The sequence below is a fragment of the Odocoileus virginianus genome, chromosome 7 (genome assembly GCF_023699985.2).
Source record: "Odocoileus virginianus isolate 20LAN1187 ecotype Illinois chromosome 7, Ovbor_1.2, whole genome shotgun sequence".
Taxonomy (NCBI): Eukaryota; Metazoa; Chordata; class Mammalia; order Artiodactyla; family Cervidae; genus Odocoileus; species Odocoileus virginianus.
In genome coordinates this window covers 75009354-75026717 of record NC_069680.1, presented here as the reverse complement: position 1 = coordinate 75026717, position 17364 = coordinate 75009354, and the positions used below count along the sequence as shown (strand labels likewise).

Below are 17364 nucleotides of genomic sequence, written 5' to 3'. Positions count from 1 at the left end.
CTTAGGGTTGTGGCAAAGCTTAAAAGGGACAGAGTTCACAGAGTGATTAAAGAGGTATCTAGGCATAGAGATACCACAATATGTGGAGGATGCTATTACATTATGACTTTTGCAGAGCTCTTCATTGCATTGTTTATTGTGGAGATGCCTTACAATAAATAGGCCCCTTTTTTATATAAATCAGGCCTAGCAAAGAGTGAATAAACAGCCGTATTTACTAAGTGTGGCTTTCAAAGGTTGGAACTCAGAATTTCCAGTCTGTGTAACAGCCACAGCTCAAACATTTGGCAGCAAGTAATGGATTTCCAAGGGCAGGTCTGGGCTGGTGCTAGGTGGGGCCTGAAAGCCACAAGAGGAACCCAGAGTTGGCCTAGCCCAGGGGGTGGGGTCAGAGGAGGGTTGGTACTGGGTGGGGCCTGGGGCCTGCCTGCTGGTGCTACCACACCCCACCCCAAGCTGCCTGCTCCTCTGAGTGCAGTGGGGTGAGTGTGCAGAGTCTCTGAGTGGAGGGAGGGCTGACCAGTGTATCTTCGTCTCCCTGGGGAAAGGTGCCGGCGAGGTGGACGACATGGCCTGGTGGAAAGCTTGGGTAAGTGTAGAGCAAGCAAAGAGGGAGGGTTCCACACAGTGTTGGTCTAGAGAGAAGTCAGCTCAGGCAACATCTGCTGCCTGCCCGGCCAGGCACTGGACTGGGCTGCCCACTGGGGAGGAAGACAAGGAGATACTGCCCCAGCCCCATGGATGCTCATGGCCAGAAACAATGGAAACAGGGGAGACGGACAGATGAAGGAACCTCAAAATGCACCTGGGGAAGCTGCGGGGCTGAGAGAACCCAGATGGAGGGGTCAGGCTGCTGGAGGCGAAGGGGAATCATGGTTAAGTAATCTGTGTGTCTGTGTGTCTGTGTGTGGTGTATGTACAAGTTCACAGAGAACCAGGTAAATGTTGCCTTTGAGAGGGAACAGTATGTACAAAGGCTCAGAAGAGTGGGAAGCTTGTTTTAAAGAGAACGGTCCTGGATGGGAGGGTAGTGGATCAGGGGAGATGTACCTAAAGACACAGGACAGGGCTGGGTCCTACAGAGCCACTCTTGGCAGGCAAAGGAGCTTGGGCTCTCCCTTAAGAGCAGTGGGGAGCCATTGAAGGCACTTGAGCTAGAGAGCATCCTGAGTGAATAAGCTGGTGTTGGAGGACTCATCAATGTCCACCCCTCAGGGGATGGCAGGACAGCCTGGCCCGCAGAGGTTTTGTACAGTTGAAATCTGTGAGTGAAATTTACAGTGACAGATGGCTGAGTTAGGAGAGACGAGACATTTTGCCCCTAAGTCTCCCGTGTCCAGGTGAATGCACAGATTCTCAGGAGTGTTTCATCTGGGTTTGAGTCCAAGGCTGTCTCTGCTAAGGAGATGAGAACACAAAAGGGGAGGAAGATGAGGAGCGGGTACATCCCCCACTCAATGAGGGGCTAGGGGGATGTGCTCTGTACACCTTCCTTCAATTCATCCCCAGGCAGCCCTGGGGTAGAAAAGCTGCTGTTTTCACTTGACGGAGGAGGAAACTGAGGCTCAGTGACATCTAGTGACTTGCTCAATCCCACAGCTAGGAGGCGGGGATCTAGTGTGAACTGGGGTCTCTCTCTGTCCCCCCTCCCAGGCTCTCTGTGAGTTTCAGTGGGCAACCTGGGCTTACCACAATTCAGGAAGAGAATTTGTCACAAATGTCACTTCCCAGGAGCTCTCAGATTCAGACAAGCTAGGCTGGGACAGGAGGGACAGAGAGGAAGCCAGGGGCAAGGTAGGGTGACTGTCTGGCCCTGGCGAGGCAGCCAGGCAGCTCGAGGCCCAGGGTGGCCTCCAACTTCATCCTGGCTGATGGTAAACAAGCCTTTGAGGAGGCAGATGTGTCAGGGAGAACCTAGTGCTGGGCACTTTCCAAAGCCCAGGGTGGCCTGATTCTGGGCCTTGCTCCCAAAATCAGGGGCAGGGTAAAGGCCCATCCTTGTGGCCCACCCAGGCAGGCAGGCGAAAGCCTCCTTGTAGGGACCTGACCAGCCTGGCAGAATGACACTGACACTTCCTGAGTACGTACTGTGCCCTGGACATTCTTGTGTCAATCTCTCACTTGGGCCTCAAGACATCTCTGCCATAGAAATACCCATATCCTTATTGACAGATAAGGAAACGGAGGCACAAGCAGGATAAGATGGCGTCCAAGGTCACCACACTAGGAAATGCTGGAATCTGGGTCAGACTCTGAGCAGTCTGACGTCAGAGCTCAAACTCTGTGGGGCTTGGCAACCCACAAGCCAAGGGCATCAAGATCACAGGTAGACCCCAAGTGAGATTGGCTGAGCTTCCAGTGAGGGACAGATGACCTCTGAGCCTCTAATGAGACCAAGACTGGACCCGAGGGATGTGAAAGATCAGCTCGAGGGAAGCTGACTGTGCCTCTCTTATGGAGATGACGTTTCGTCTCTCAAGTTCTCCCCGGCAGCCTTGTGACTGGAGAAGGCAAGGGTGTGGCAATTCACCTGAGACCTTCACAGATACATAACAGATGGAGAGTCGCAAGCCAGACTGAGTCATCTTTTCAGTGAAAATGTTCTGTATGGACTGGCCCACTCTGCACAAGACCCAGGAAGGACCTAGACAGATCTTTCCTCCAACATGGTGGGGGGTGGGGTGGTCTTAAATAGAATATCAGGAGCTCCAACACCCCATGCTCACAACCAGGGGTCTGATTCCTAGGGAATTGTCTGTTTCACCTATAAAACCTTTGTGTGGAAAGTGAGGCTGAGGCTTCTCACTGCAGTGAAATCACAGGCCCTCGAAAGCTATTTACAAACACTGCCTCTGGAGCCCAACCTCAGACCCGCTGAATCCGACACTCACTCCGTGGTGACTAGTATATGTGGCCTGGTGTGTCACTGCTCCACAGCCCCTGAGTGCCAGCCTGGGGCAAGAGGCAGGAGGAAAGCTCCTCCTGGGTGGCCCCCAAAGCTTAGCACTGAGATCTGAGATGACCCAACACTCACAAACAACCTGCATTCCTGTGGGCAAGGTTTCCTTCAGGGAAGAGTTCTGGGAAACCTCAGTGTCTGGAAAAGGTTGAGTCATTGATAGCAGGGGGGGCGGCAGACAGCTGAGCTTCTGAGTCAGGCTGTGGGTTAAGTCCAGCATCACCATTTACTAGCTGGATAGCCTTGCCAAGTTCTCCAAGCCCAGTCTGTCAAATGGGGCATTCATAACTACCTAATGCAACTGACAGAGACGTCAAGAAGAGCATTGCATCTAAAGTACCTAAAGCCTCTAAAACACAAAGCCTGGTGCATAGGACCTGCTTAAATCTTTAACAGTAGTAACAGATGCTTGTGACTCCACAAACAGGGGTTGTGATCTATGTGTGCACCCAGCTGGGCAACATCTGGGACCACACAGGCTCTCTGGATCAAATTGCCACAAAGAATTACTTCTAATAATTTCTTCTATGAAACTTGGTGCTAAAGAAACAAAGTAGGAAAATCTGTCACTAGATACTTGAAATTCAAGCAAAGGATAAAGAAAGACTTCTTATCTTTTGCTCAAAAGAAATATCTTTATAGATATACCATGGATGGGAAGCTGCTCTGCATTTTCAGGAACTAGCTAGAACCAGGAAGGAAGGGAAAACAGAAGGGGAAACAGGAGGAAAAAGGAAGGGAGGAAGGATGGATGGATGTGGTGACTGGATGGGTGGATGGATGAGTGGAATGATGTGGTAGTGGGACATCTGGGTAGCGAATGAATGAGTGGACTGGTGGGTAGATAAGTGGAAGAGTAGATGAGTGGATGAGGGGTGGAGAGGAGGAGTAGTTGAACAGGTGAGTGGGAGACCAAATGCAATGGGACTAAATTCCCTTCCATTTGAAGGGTCTCTGAGTCTCCTTCAAATTCAGTCCCCATCTCCAATCTCCCTCCACTCCTTTATTGCCCATCTCCCAAAACACACACTTAAGAGGGATCATTCATCTGCACCTGAGAAATTCTGCAGAGCACAAGTCTCAGGAGCCCTCAGGCAAGACTTGGATTAGAGACTTGGAAATAAAGGGCCTAGGGACTTTGGTTATATGGTTTATTTCACAGCTTTCAGAACATCATGCTGTTTTTTCTAAAGCTAACTCTCTGCCCCTCAAGAGCCTGAGGACTTGGAAAGGCCCAGGGCTGTCAGGATGCTCAACTGGGTACCCTTGCCCTCTACTATCTTATAAGCACCCACTTCTCAAGGAGAGGGCAGATTGAGCTCAAACTGTTCCTGGCTTCCCAGCCTCATCTGCACACTTTCCAGGCAGCATGTTGAGCTCCATGAAGACTTTTCTTACTTGATCACTGTCCTTGCAGCTTTGAGCAGGGTTGTCCCTTCCTGTTGCCTGCCAGTGGCTCTAGAGGGACCTGGGGGTGGCTGGGCCTGCTGCCTGCCTCAGATGGCATTGCCTAAGGGAGACACAGCCTGATTCAGAGCCCACGCCTCAGCACAGGGGCAGGGATGGGAGCGGTTTTGTGGCTCTGGCTGGCGCCAGCCTGTTAAAACAAGAGGCCTTTCTGCAGAGGAGACAAGGCAATCCCACAGAGCTCCCAGGGAAACCAGCAGTCCCTCACAGTCAGGCCACGGTCTCTGGGGTACCCTTCCCTACACAGTTAATGCCTTGGAGTGACCAATCCCTGGGTCATTTGGCCTCACAGATCTCTCCAATGATGAGATTCCATTATTGTACCATGTCACCCCAGTAAAAACATCGCTGGACTCTGAAGGATGCTCCCTCTTCAGCATCGCCCCCCCCCCCAAACCCCTGCTGATTCTTTTTCAGGGCAAGCTCCCTACCCTAACTCTATCCTCCCAAATTTTTTGTTTTTTTTATTTTTATTTTCCTTAAAGTCCATTGATCATCACAAAAACCCAGGAAGTGCAAGTAAGGAGGAAACAAATGTCTAACTGAGGATCTAAGGACCCAGAGCTAGAGAGGAAACATGGTGTGGGACTAGGGTGTGTAGAAGGGGTTGGAGGCATGGTCCCCATGGAGCAACTGGCCATGGGAGAGCTGAAGGCTGGAGTCCAGTCTCCAGACCCTCTTCTTGCTGTCCCACAATCAGCACGGTGGCTCTGGAAGTGGCCACAGTGCCAGCTACCTGTGAGATCTTTCCCTACACTGTCTGAGCCTACAAGCCCCAACTCCCCAGACCTGGCACTAGGGCTGAGAGCTGGGATTCCATCTCTTAGAGTGGCACTGACCCAGTCCTCCTCAGAAGGCCCTCCTTCCAGCCTGAAGGCCCTCCTTCCAGGCCTCCCCTTGACCGAGGCGCTAACAGGCACGTGAGGCCTCTGCAACCCTGACATGAGGGGGCCGTATGGCAACTTGATGCCAAGTAGACAAAGGTGCCCCTTCCTCAGCACAATCTGCCAGAAACTAGCATATCCAGAAGCTGCAGCCTCCACTCACCCCGGGAGGACAGGCAGGACCAGGATGGGTGGAGGCTCAGCCGCTGCCCGCTGAGGCAGCTGCAAGGTGCACTGCTTTCCCCCACTTCTGCTCTGAGCAGGCCTGGATTCTCTTGCAGGTTGAACAAGAGGGCGTCTCAGTGAAGGGCAGCCCCCACTTCAACCCAGATCCTGATGCAGAGACCCTCTACAAAGCCATGAAGGGGCTTGGTGAGTGGCCTTGATACAGGAACTCAGTGACTCTCTGGGGATCTGCCCATTCTGCTCAAGACCCCTCTGCTCACACCCTTGGGAGTCAGGGTCTCCCCATCATCTACTGGCACCCAGAGAACCACACAGGGCCCACATTCCCCAGCACAGGTCTACACAGGCCCGAAGACTGGAGGTGGGAGGGCGGTTGTGAGTAATGGGGGTGGGAAGCAGGAGGCCATCTGCCATGTGTCACTGCACGTCCTTGTGCAGGGACCTCCTCTCACTCAGCCTGAGCTTTCACACTTGAAGAATAGCCCCAAGAAATCTGGGCCCTGTGTGTCACTGTGAATTTCAGATGGGACAATATTGGGAATTGTGGGGGGCTGATCTAGTCCCAGGGGGCTCCAGCCATGCAGACTCTGCAGTATTTCCCCCCACCCAGCTTAGGCTGGCCATGGGGCCGGCTTCATCCTGCCTCCAGTGTCTTTTTTCCTGATGGCTGGCCAGAGGCCGGGTGAGATTAGGATAACCCGGCCCAGACAGCCCTCACGTTGTCAGCCTAGGCAGGATTTACCCTTTCACTGGCTCCAACTGGTGAACTGGGGCATTAACAAAAACTGCCATTCCCAGACAAACTGAGAAGGAATTTTCTGTCCTCTGCTTCCTGTGAACTCTTTATTATTATCTCCATTTCCCAAAGAAAAATGCAGTGGCTTGGAGAGGTGAAGCTTCCTGTCCACCCAGCCACCGGGCCGGGAATCAGATCTGGTTTTCTGGATCCTCTGTCCCCACCGTCCCCCACAGTCACCAGCGCAAGGGAGGTCAGGGCGGGAAGTGAGCTCCAAAGGCCCTGGGCGATGTCCAGAGCAGATCAGATGACCAAAGGGGCCTCAGAGTCCATCACTGGGAGGCTGAGCCTGGGCTGCACCCACATTGTGTGGGTCAGGGGTGGACAGGTAGATTTTCCGTCTGTCTTGTCCACACCATGAAAATCATCAGGTTTGGGAGCTTTCCAGTTGGTGCCTCCCCACTGTTGGCCACCATGCAGCTGCCCTCCCTCCTCCCCAGCCCTCATCAGCCCCTGGGGGAAATGGGGGTGCTCATGCCATGCGCCCTGCAGGGACCGACGAGCAGGCCATCATTGACATGCTCACGAAGAGGAGCAACGCCCAGCGGCAGCAGATCGCCAGTTCCTTCAAGGCTCAATTTGGCAAGGTAAAGGCGGGGCAGGTGTGCTCAGGTGGGCTGTGGAGACTGCTGCTGCCAGAGACAGCCTGGAAGGCAGCACCATGATGGATGAGTTCTGGCTGGTCTAGAGCCCAGCTCACTGGTGAGACAGGCATTTAGGAAATATGCTAAAAATATGGTGCATTTTATCTCTGAAAATCAGATTTACCTCATCATCCTGTGTTTTACCTAGAAAACTTACTTACAGATGGCTCCCCACAGCCCTGCCTTGGGCCAGCCTTCTGCCCCCCACCCCATGCTTCCCAACCTCTCTCTCTCTTGCTCCTTTACATCTGCTCCAGGGTCCCACCCCTGAGCTATTTCCCTGCCTCTACACTTTTCTTGTCCAGTTTCCTGAGCCTGGAAGGCCCTTTTCTCTCCCACATGCCAGGGATGCTGGGCAGACTCGGCCCTGTGCCGTGCAACAGGGCTGTCTCCTCACATTGGCGCTGACATTCATGTACAATTTCCCTCTTGCCATGGGGGAAATCCAAGGGCAGGGAGCACACAGTCTGGCTTTGTCCCTCCTCCCACTGCCCCAAGGACAGAGCCAGACATTGGTGCGCCAGCTAAAGAGAGTAATAAATGCAAGCAGAGTCGTGGTAGCTGGAAGCCTCCATCAGCACACATCAATAATGTGGACATTTAACCCAGAAAGACGAGTGGCAAAACCCAAACACTGCATATAAGAAACCAATATGCTCTTCTAAAAAATAATTTCTCTCTCTTAACCTTCACAACTATGCATTATTCTCTGCATTTGATGTTAGAGGAGACTGATGGTCTGAGAGGTAGAGGATGTCGTCCAAGTCTCCAGAGCCTGTAAGAAACAAGGTTGGATTTGAAATCTAGATCTGAAAAGGCCCTTGGTCCTTTAGCTGTGAGAAGGTCAGCTGTGTGTGGCCTTGTGGTTTCTTGCAATCACAAGTGCCCTTAGAAGGAGACATGCATAAAATAGATTCTTTAATTCATTTCACTCATTCATTGAGTGTCTACGGGCTAAATGACAGGGACTCAATGGCGAGTAATGACAAACTTGTATTTCGGGATTATGGTGTGTCCTACACTGCACTGAAAACGGGCTTGACATCTCTCTGCCAATCCCCTAAGCAATGGTATAAAGCAGGTACACCATGGTGTCTATTCCACAGGAAAGGATAATGATACTCAGAGAGGCTGAGTTGCTGGCCCAAGAAAGCCCAGCCAGCACCAGCACATGGCAGAGCCTACTTGGGAATCTAGCCAGAGCCCCCGGGCCCCACCACCATCCTTGCCAGCACTCCAGTGGGTGCAGCACACAGAATATCACCATTCCCTCTTCCTGCCTTAGGATCTCATCGAGACCTTGAAGTCGGAGCTGAGTGGCAAATTCGAGAGGCTCATCATAGCCCTCATGTACCCTCCATACAGATACGAAGCCAAGGAGCTATATGATGCCATGAAGGTAACCAAGCAAGTGGGGTGGGGGAGGGACAGAACCACTTACAAGGACTGAATGGGGCGGGGGGATGATGCCCAGGACTCCTTTCCCCAGAAAGCCTGGCACGGGGAGCTCCAAGCTCTCCTTGAGCCACTGTTTGGAATGAGCTCAGCGAGCTGCCAGCTTGCTGCTCATGAGACCATAGAACGCATTTCAGGACTTAGTAGAACGTAGGTTCTTCTGTCTCAGAGCAGAAAGAATTTGGTGAGAGGCAAAGTGACAGATAAGAGTGATTTATTCGAATAGAAAGCTTGTCAGGCTAAGTGGGCTACATCTTTATAATCAAAAAAAAAGTGGGGAGGGGGAGAAGACCACCTTCTTCCTCATTCTTGACAAGATGCCAAACTTCAATCATCATTTCCTCCTCCATGATGGGTAGGGGATTTTCTTGTCCCTAAATAGTCAAATCGGGACTGTCATGAAACAGTGGAAGTGAGCAAAAAGGCTGTAACATACACTAAAATATGGTAAATCATCTCAGTTTTCAATATAAGGTCTCCTTTTCCTTAATATTTGTTTTTACTGCAGGCAGAAGAGCCTGTCCTAGGAATCATTAACTTACTGAGCTCACTGGGCAGGATATGGGTCTCATTCCACCATTGTTTTATTGTTTGGGGGAATGTGTCCTGCTTCTGTTGCATAGTTTTGTTGCTAAGCAAGGCTGCTTGGTTTTGTGGTTAAGCAAACCTGTTTTCCTGAGTGATCATTAACTTGCAGGGGTCTCCCATACTTTTTTCTCTACTGACCATCCCCTAGTGGGATTAACTATTTAATCACCTACTTTGTCTCTTAACTCTGTTCCTATCACTCAGACTGCCACCAAACACAGACTGGCCTCCTGCGTCACCTTGATAAAGCCAAAATCCTAGTGGTCTAGGACACCACTAGACCAGGTATGCAGGAATTAGGAACCAGCCTCTGCTGTCTCATGCCTGGTTCTCCAATTTCCCTTTACTTCCCATTGCTCCTTTTACATTTGAAGATGATTCAGGAGTCAGGACCAAGGAACAATAATCATCTCCATGGAAAGGTCATTTACTGTGTACGTGGACCTGCTGGGCATTTTACATCTATCACCTCCACCCCCGGGTGGGGATGATTTATTATCCCTGTGTCCTGATGAGGATCCTTAGGCTCGGGGATGTCGAGCAACCTGTTTGGGAACACCCAGCTAGGGAGGGGCAAGCTGAGACACAGTTTTCCCATCACATCACTTGCCCATAACAGCCACCACTGGAGACAAATGCAGGTGGTTTCGTCCAGTAATATCCTCGAGCAGAGGCCTCCCAGCAGAGCGATGACTAATTCTTCCTAGGGCTCTTCCTTGTGCCTCTTGACAAAAAAAGGGTGTGGACACAGCAGAAGGGTGCAAATGGTTCTCTCCAGTAAGCAGATATTGTTATCCACAGGGCATAGGAACCAAAGAGGGTGTCATCATTGAAATTCTGGCTTCTCGGACCAAGAACCAGCTGCGGGAGATAATGAAGGCATATGAGGAGGGTAAGGGGCCTATCAAGAGGAGAAGATGTGGGCCCTGAGTTAAAGGCTAGCTTGGAAATGGCCATGAGCTTTGGCAGCGTAGCAGGGAATAAGAGACAAGAAGTGTACAGGGCCACATTGGAAAGGACTCTTTCTGGGCTTTTCCACACATGGGTGCTGAGCACCCACTGTGTGCCAAACCCCATGCCTGATAGTGAGGTCAGATATGGCTCAGGCTTAGCTGCTCAGCTCCCTAAATTCACAAGCTGCTTGCTGGAGGGAAGGGCATGCAGACACTAAACTCTGCCCCTTGAGAGTGTGGCAGTGCTGCGAGCCACATAATTTTTCAGCAGTGGGTGGTGGGGCTGGTACCTTCCTGTCTGGGCCTAGGCTGACCCCAGGGACCATGCAGGGCCCCATTTCAGCAGTGGGGGATGTGGAGCCCAAGCTAGCTATCATGGAGTCCATGGTATGCAAGGCAAAGCCCCTCTTCCTCAAGGTCTGCCTGGGGAGGAGTCTGTCTGAAGGTTCTGGCTTTGATGAGCCCCATGATGAAATGGAGCTTTATCAGGCTCTCTGGACTGGCCCATTTCTGTGTTTTGAGCCTGGCCAGCAACCCATGTCGCTTCCTTGCTCTGAACGACAACCAGTGGGGAGCCTCTGCTACTCAGACACTTGCACAGTGCAGACACTGTCTGTACCAAAGACTCATCCTTCCTAGAAGGCTTTAGTCAGGAGGAGTATGGGAAACAGGGCTGAGAGGGGAAGAGCAGGTCTAAGTTTCATGGTCCTGATCCCCTGCAGACTATGGGTCCAACCTGGAAGAAGACATCAAAGCAGATACCAGCGGCTACCTGGAGAGGATTCTGGTGTGCCTCCTGCAGGTATCACAGCCCTGGATCCTGGGAACCCCTTGTCTGGGGGACCCCAACCACTTCCCACTCCCAGAGAGCGGATCTTGGGCAGAGCTGCTGGGGTTGGGTGAGGTAGGGCCAAGGGTGTGGTACAACCACTGGGGCCTGGGCTCACTGGGTTCATCCCAGCATGGTTGGGAGGTCCTCAGTGCAGAACCCCTGCACCTCTCCAGGAAGTAGAAGAGGGCCCATCACTGGGCAGGTCCTGACCACCAGGCCCCATGCCAGGCATGATGCTTACTTTTGCTCAGTGAATTCCCCATCCCCCTCAGGGCATTTCTTACAACTCTCATTTTACAGATGAGAGAGCCAAGGCCCAGAGAGGATAACTGTCCACCTGCCTGCCCAGCTGTCCCCTCTGCCCAGGCTGCCCTGCTTAGCCAGCCTATCTTACAGAGTTACCTCTCCTGTTTCTAGGGCAGCAGAGATGACTTGGGTGGTTATGTGGACCCAGGACTGGCCCTGCAAGATGCACAGGTGAGGCTACCCCTCAGCAGCTTTGCCTTCCTGGCCACCTGGCCCCACCCTCTGCCATCTAGACTCCAGGCAGGGCAGTGTGGGAGGAGGGGGTTCTCTGATGATGCTAGGCTGAGACCCGACTCAGCTCTCTGCAGGCCTTTATCTTCTGATGTCTACAGAGGGAAGTGAGAGTGTAGGGGAGGAAGGAAGCTGATTTGAGTGGGATCCACTGAAACTCTGCCCTGGCAGGACCAGCCTATGAATCTGGGGATGCTGGGCCTCCAAGGCCCAGATGTGTGCTCTCAGGTCTCTATAAATCTGCCTGCTGGCAGAGCGCTTATAACTGCCTAGAGGCAGGGTGAAGCCCAGGGCAAGGCGGGGCAGTTCCCAGAGCAGCCCGAAGAAGAGAACTGAACCATGGGAAGAGCAGGCTCCCCATCAAAAAGATGATCAAGCAGAGGAGAATGCCGACCTGGCAGGGTGGACTGGGGGTGGTCCTTCACCCCCTTGCTCACCTTCACTGGTTGTCATGGGTGTCCCAATGCCAGGATCTGTACGCAGCGGGGGAGAAGATCTGTGGGACGGATGAGATGAAGTTCATCACTATCCTGTGTACACGCAGCGCCACACACCTGATGAGAGGTACCGGGGAGGCAGGGCGGCGATGTCAGGACCATGAGGGATGGGCGCCTCTCCCTTCATACTGAAGACTCAGTGTGTGGCCGTGTCAAGACATGGAGTTGGGGAGAGCGCTGAGGACCCCGGGACCCTTTTCCCAGCAACCAAGTGGAAGTCAGGGGTGGTGAATTGATGTATAGTCTCTGATGTAAGATGTTGGGGGATGTCAGGCAGAGATGCACATGTCGGCTAAGAGAAGGCTCTCTCCACAGTGTTTGAGGAATATGAGAAAATTGCCAACAAGAGCATTGAGGACAGCATCAAGAGTGAGACCCATGGGTCGCTGGAGGAGGCGATGCTTACAGTAGGTAAGAGATGGAGCTCCACGCTCAGGTACACATGTGTCTCCCAGCCCTGGGGCTCAGTGTAGGGGCAGCATCAAAGGGCGAAGGGCCCAGAGCTCAATAGCAAGTGCTGGGTCCCTGTGCTCACCATCAGTCAAGGTAAACCTCCATATCAGCCCCCACTCTCAGCATGTACCATCCACCCAGGACACTGGAGCTACTGGGGAAGACCCGGAGTCCTCAATGTGTTCTGTCCTGTCCGAGATCATTCCCTGTGCTGCCCATGTAGTTCCCAGCCCTGTGTATGTCATTGTGCATGAATATGCGTGTGAAGGTGTCTGAGTACGTGAATGTACGTGTATGCACACATTTGCAGGATTGTGCAAGACCCAGGGGCTATGCTCACCCACAGCAGCCACACAGAGAACATTCTGGCTTTGATTGTGAAGGTCCAAAAAAGCCAACTAGCAGGACCTCAGCCAGGGGTATGTTCCCTGCCTCAGTTGCTGACTGAAGAAAGGATGATATGTAGTTGGAGTCCAAACTGAGTGATGGGTCATCTGTTGCTAGGGGAACGCTGAGAACCTTCCCCCAAGCATGAGGTCAGATTCACATAGGAGGACCCATCCAGAGCGCAGTCTGGAGTCCAGAGCCAAAGTGACAGGCAGAAGGGTCATTGCAGAATGAAGAACTGAGGCCCAGAGCAGAGGGACTTCCCTCCTCCCTCCCATAATAGAGCCAAGGTCACCTCCACACCAGGTTGTCCCCATTGGCTGCCAAGTAGCTTGGGAGCTTCACACTATGTCCTGGTCCCTAAAAGTTGATCGGGACATCTGACACTCCCCAGCCACCTTTGATTGCTGTGATAAACCTAATCTATGCCAGAGCATCTAAACATGACCTCTACTCCAGTCTCAACTTCCACAGGCAGCCCCTGCCTCTAAACAACTCCTAAATAAAATCTACAGGCAAGGAGAAGCAAGACCCTGCAGTGCCCTTCTGGGCTGGACACCTCCTGTTCATCTCTCCTTGAAGACTCACATCACTGTCTTCACATGTGAGGACAGTGCAAGGCAGGGAGATCAAGTCACTAACACACAGTGCCATCAGGCAGGGTTCAAACTCATGCCTAGCTAGCTCCCTCAGAGCCCTCCTCTTTCTGCTGCCTTGGGTCAAAATGCCAACCTCCCCACCCAGACACTCAGTCTCTAAAGCAGCATCCATGAAAGACAGTGTGGGGCCAGGCGCTCTGGAGCCAAGCCCCATCTGTCACAGGGGAATTCAATCTGCAGGGGTCCTCTGACAAGTGACACTCAGAGGCCAGTGGTCACCATAATGGTGGCTCCTCCTTGGAGCTGTGTGGATGGACTCTTAGTGAAGCTGTCGCTGGAATGTAAGAGCCCAAGGACTCCCTTGGTGGAGCTGTGGTCCGATGGGCCAGACCAACCCTGTGGGCCCCAGTGCATTTCACATCCTGCCCTTTTGTCTGCCTGCTCTGGGCCTCGGCACCTGTGCCCAGCACCCTGGGCTTCCTTCCCTGCCCCACCTCTCCTGACACAGAGTCTTTCAGGACTAAGCAGAGCACCAATAAATAGGCCAAGATTTGCACAACCCTTAAGACCCAAAGCAAGACATAAATAAATAAACATGTATACAATGCTGCCTACAGCCTCTGGTTGCTAACACAACTTTCCTGTTTGCCAGTGAAATGCACACGGAACCTCCATAGCTACTTTGCGGAGCGCCTTTACTACGCCATGAAGGTAACTGTTTTGTTTTCTGTGTGCCTGACCCTCAGTCCTACATGGCACCAGTTGCAAAGCCAAGGAGCTCAGAGCCACCACCCAATTCTTCCACACTTGGGTCTCCTCTGATCCCAGCCTCTTGTGGATCAGGCTGGTTTTAGTTCTCAGTGGGCAAGTCAAGGCTAGAGAAGGGAAGCCACATCTCCTGAAGGCTGGATTTGAGCAGGTGTGCTCCCAGGTGTTCATGGCACTGAACTTTTACCACAGTCCTTTGACACTTCATGATGCAATCTGCCCTCCCATCTGCCCCCTGCAGAGATGATGAAACTGTGTCAAGGTCACATAGCTGATACATGGCAAAGCCTTGATTTGAACCCAAGTCAGTGCAATTGTCCTTTTAATTTATTTATTTATTATTGTCCAAGTGGCTTCCTTGAGAAAACACAGGATTGCCAGGAGGTCAAGGCACCCTTTGAATGGACACATTCAGAGAGAGACTGCCACAGACAGCAGTTCAACTTTCCTGCATGTGCCAGAATGCCGATCTGGGTTTGCCTATTGTCCAAAAGGCTGCACTGGTCACTCAGACAGCACTTCAAATGCTCATATTAGGTGTGGTATCTGGAACCACAATGGAAGACAGATAGTCAAAATAATTCCTGAAGGTTAAGGTGAGGGCCCACCTTTTCTGATTGATGGTTGTTAACATTACCTGAAGCAAGAATACCAAGCCCTCTGGTTGCATCTGTCCAGGGAAATGAAAAAGGGTGTGGGATTCCTGTGGCCATGTGGCTCCTTCTGATATAAGAATATTCAAGGATGAAAGTGAGAGGGAGGGTCCTGTTTGTGAATTGTCCAGTTAAGCAGAGTTCATGATGTTACTGCCCTAGGAAGAGGTCTTATTCCTGGAGCAAAGAGAATTTTGTGTCCAGAATCAAATCAAACACACACTGCAGCCTGGAGCATTTGGCTACTAATAGGAAACAATATGAGCAGTGAGCAAGGAGAGATCAAAGGATCCCTCAGTGCATCCCTCTAGTGCTTCACTGTCGTTCCTGTTTCCCCATCCCCTACAAAAGCCCCCTGGACCCAACATAGATTTGTCATTATCACTAAGATGGACCAGGAAGGCAGGAAGTGACGGCTGATTGCTATGTTTTATCCAGGGAGCAGGGACTCTCGACGGGACCCTGATAAGAAACATCGTTTCCAGGAGTGAGATTGACTTAAATCTTATCAAGAATCAGTTCAAGAAGATGTACGGCAAGACCCTCAGCAGCATGATCATGGTGAGTCATGAGCTCCCAATTCTAACACCAGTTTGAAACAGAGACCTTCTGAGAAACCTGACTGCTGAGACCAATGCCATCAGTCACATGTGTCCATCCCTTCCCAGGGAGTATCACACCCTTGCATTCATTGCTGTGTGGTACATACAGGGATCAGCAAGGAGGTCGGTGTGACTAGTGGAGGTCCCTGTTCACCCAGAAAGTTAGCTTTGCCTTTGCCTTATGGTTACCCCTTTGAAAATGACACACCAAATCCTTGCAGAATGAACCATATCTGAACAGTCAATGAGAGTAAATAGTTTAGGAGGAATTGAGGAGTAGCATTCAAATACAGATTTAAGTAGTCCTGGCAGCAGTATTTAAAGGAGATAAATCATATGAGCTTCAGTGGGTTGCCTAACATGATTCCCATTAGTGAACGTTCTAGAGTTGAGAAAATGCAGAGCAATTATCACACTGCTGTAACTTCAAGAGAAATAGCTCTTCTAGCTGCTAATGTCAGTTGAGACCTTGACAATTTTATTAATGAAAGTCAAGTCATGAGAAATATATTCCTAAGTCTTCACTGGCTACTAAGTCAAGTGTCTAGTTATTCTACAAATGCCTATTGTTCGCTATACTTTTCAAGAAACACATAGCTTATGAGATGTTTAAAAGACATTTTGCCTTTCAGAAGTTTCAGAATGCAGCAATAGGTGGTCAGGGTGAGGGGTGGGGGGTGTGTGGTGGCAGTAGGAATAGCCTGAAATGGAAAACAAGGAAAAATAGGGTGACAGTGTGAGGGGCGGTAGCATAGGAACCAGTACAAGTATGTTCCAGGACTCCCCCCAAGAAACACAACTCCTAATAATAAGAGCTCCTGATGGTGGTGACTCCAAGCCAGGTCAATGTCCTTCTAACCAAACTCCCTTCTAAATCTCATGTCCTTCCTGTCCTCAGGAAGACACAAGCGGTGACTACAAGAATGCCCTGCTGAACCTGGTAGGCACCGACCTCTGAAGCCTCAGAAGGACAAGAGCAAAGGCCAAGAAGGCGGAGTCACTGGGTCCTGCTTACTCAACCTTGGCCATGGATGGGGGTGGGGGTGGGGGAAGCCACAGCACAGCTTTCAGTCTTCTATCTCCCGGCTTCTAGCACTTTCCACCCAGTTTCTCTGACCCAGAAGGAAGGATCAGCCTGGGACTCTTACCTCTACTGTCCTTCCAAGTCAATTGAAGGTGTGAGCACATTGCCAACCTCAGGATATACTGTGCCTGTTCTAACAAATACCTTGATGTGAAGGAGTCTGCAAGAGCTTGTAATCGTTTCTTTCTCCCTACACAAGCGCTTCCCAAGCCTGCCTGGTCAGAGCCCCCTAGGCACAAGTTACATAAAGACTCAGCCCCACCCCCATCTACTAATCTAGATCTGCAGAGAAAGGACCAGAGAATAGGGAATTTTAATAAGTGTCTCAGCTGGTATGCCTCTCTTTCAGACAACCAGAGAAGGCTGTAAGAACCTATTTGTTTCAGAGCACGTACTCATGGGCAGCTGAGAAAGGAACACATATATCCAGGCCAGCTGGGCTGTCTAACATTCATTCACCAGCTTCATCTAAAAATACTAAGCTATAGGTAGAAGAGAAATTCTCTCATCATCCTACCAACAGAGAAAGCTGAAAATAAATGTCCTTACACAAAGACACTGTTTTAAGAGGCTTGGGCTTCTCTAACTCTTGACAAAATTAGGTCCTCCTTCCTTCCATGACAGAGCATGGAGAATCTCTAATGCTAACCAGTGTCAATGGCAACTGATTACAGGAGAAACTGAGATGCCTGTGTTGTGCTTTTCAGAATAATAAAGATTTTTTACATTGGAATATAAGTGTCTTTGGATTTTTAGCAGTGACCAAAGTAGGACCACTTGAATTAGCCAAATTGAACCCCATAGAGCCTACTGTCCTGATTATGCCATTTAGGGCCACAAAGCTTATCTTTTTCCATTAACAACATTTCTAATCTCTAAATACAGCCCACATATTCTGCCAAGACTTCTTCTGTCAAAACCAAATGTCCCTGATCCCTTCAACTTTCCCTCCTAAGGCCCAGTTTGCAGCCAAGTCCTCTGAACATGCTCTAGCTTGCAAACTCCATTCTAGAGTACAAT

At 51.0% G+C, this 17364-nt stretch overlaps 1 protein-coding gene across 1 annotated transcript; it reads left to right on the top strand.

The window, feature by feature from the left end:
* The first annotated feature begins 448 nt into the window (after positions 1–448).
* LOC110125060 (annexin A8) lies at positions 449–17082 on the top strand. The gene is made up of 12 exons (XM_020873907.2): positions 449–589; positions 5592–5682; positions 6785–6879; positions 8222–8335; positions 9781–9871; positions 10655–10734; positions 11182–11241; positions 11772–11865; positions 12114–12209; positions 13890–13948; positions 15097–15219; positions 16159–17082. Exons 1-12 carry the CDS (start codon positions 569–571, stop codon positions 16216–16218), a joined length of 984 nt encoding a protein of 327 aa, XP_020729566.2. The 5' UTR covers positions 449–568; the 3' UTR covers positions 16219–17082.
* The last annotated feature ends 282 nt before the right edge of the window (positions 17083–17364 follow it).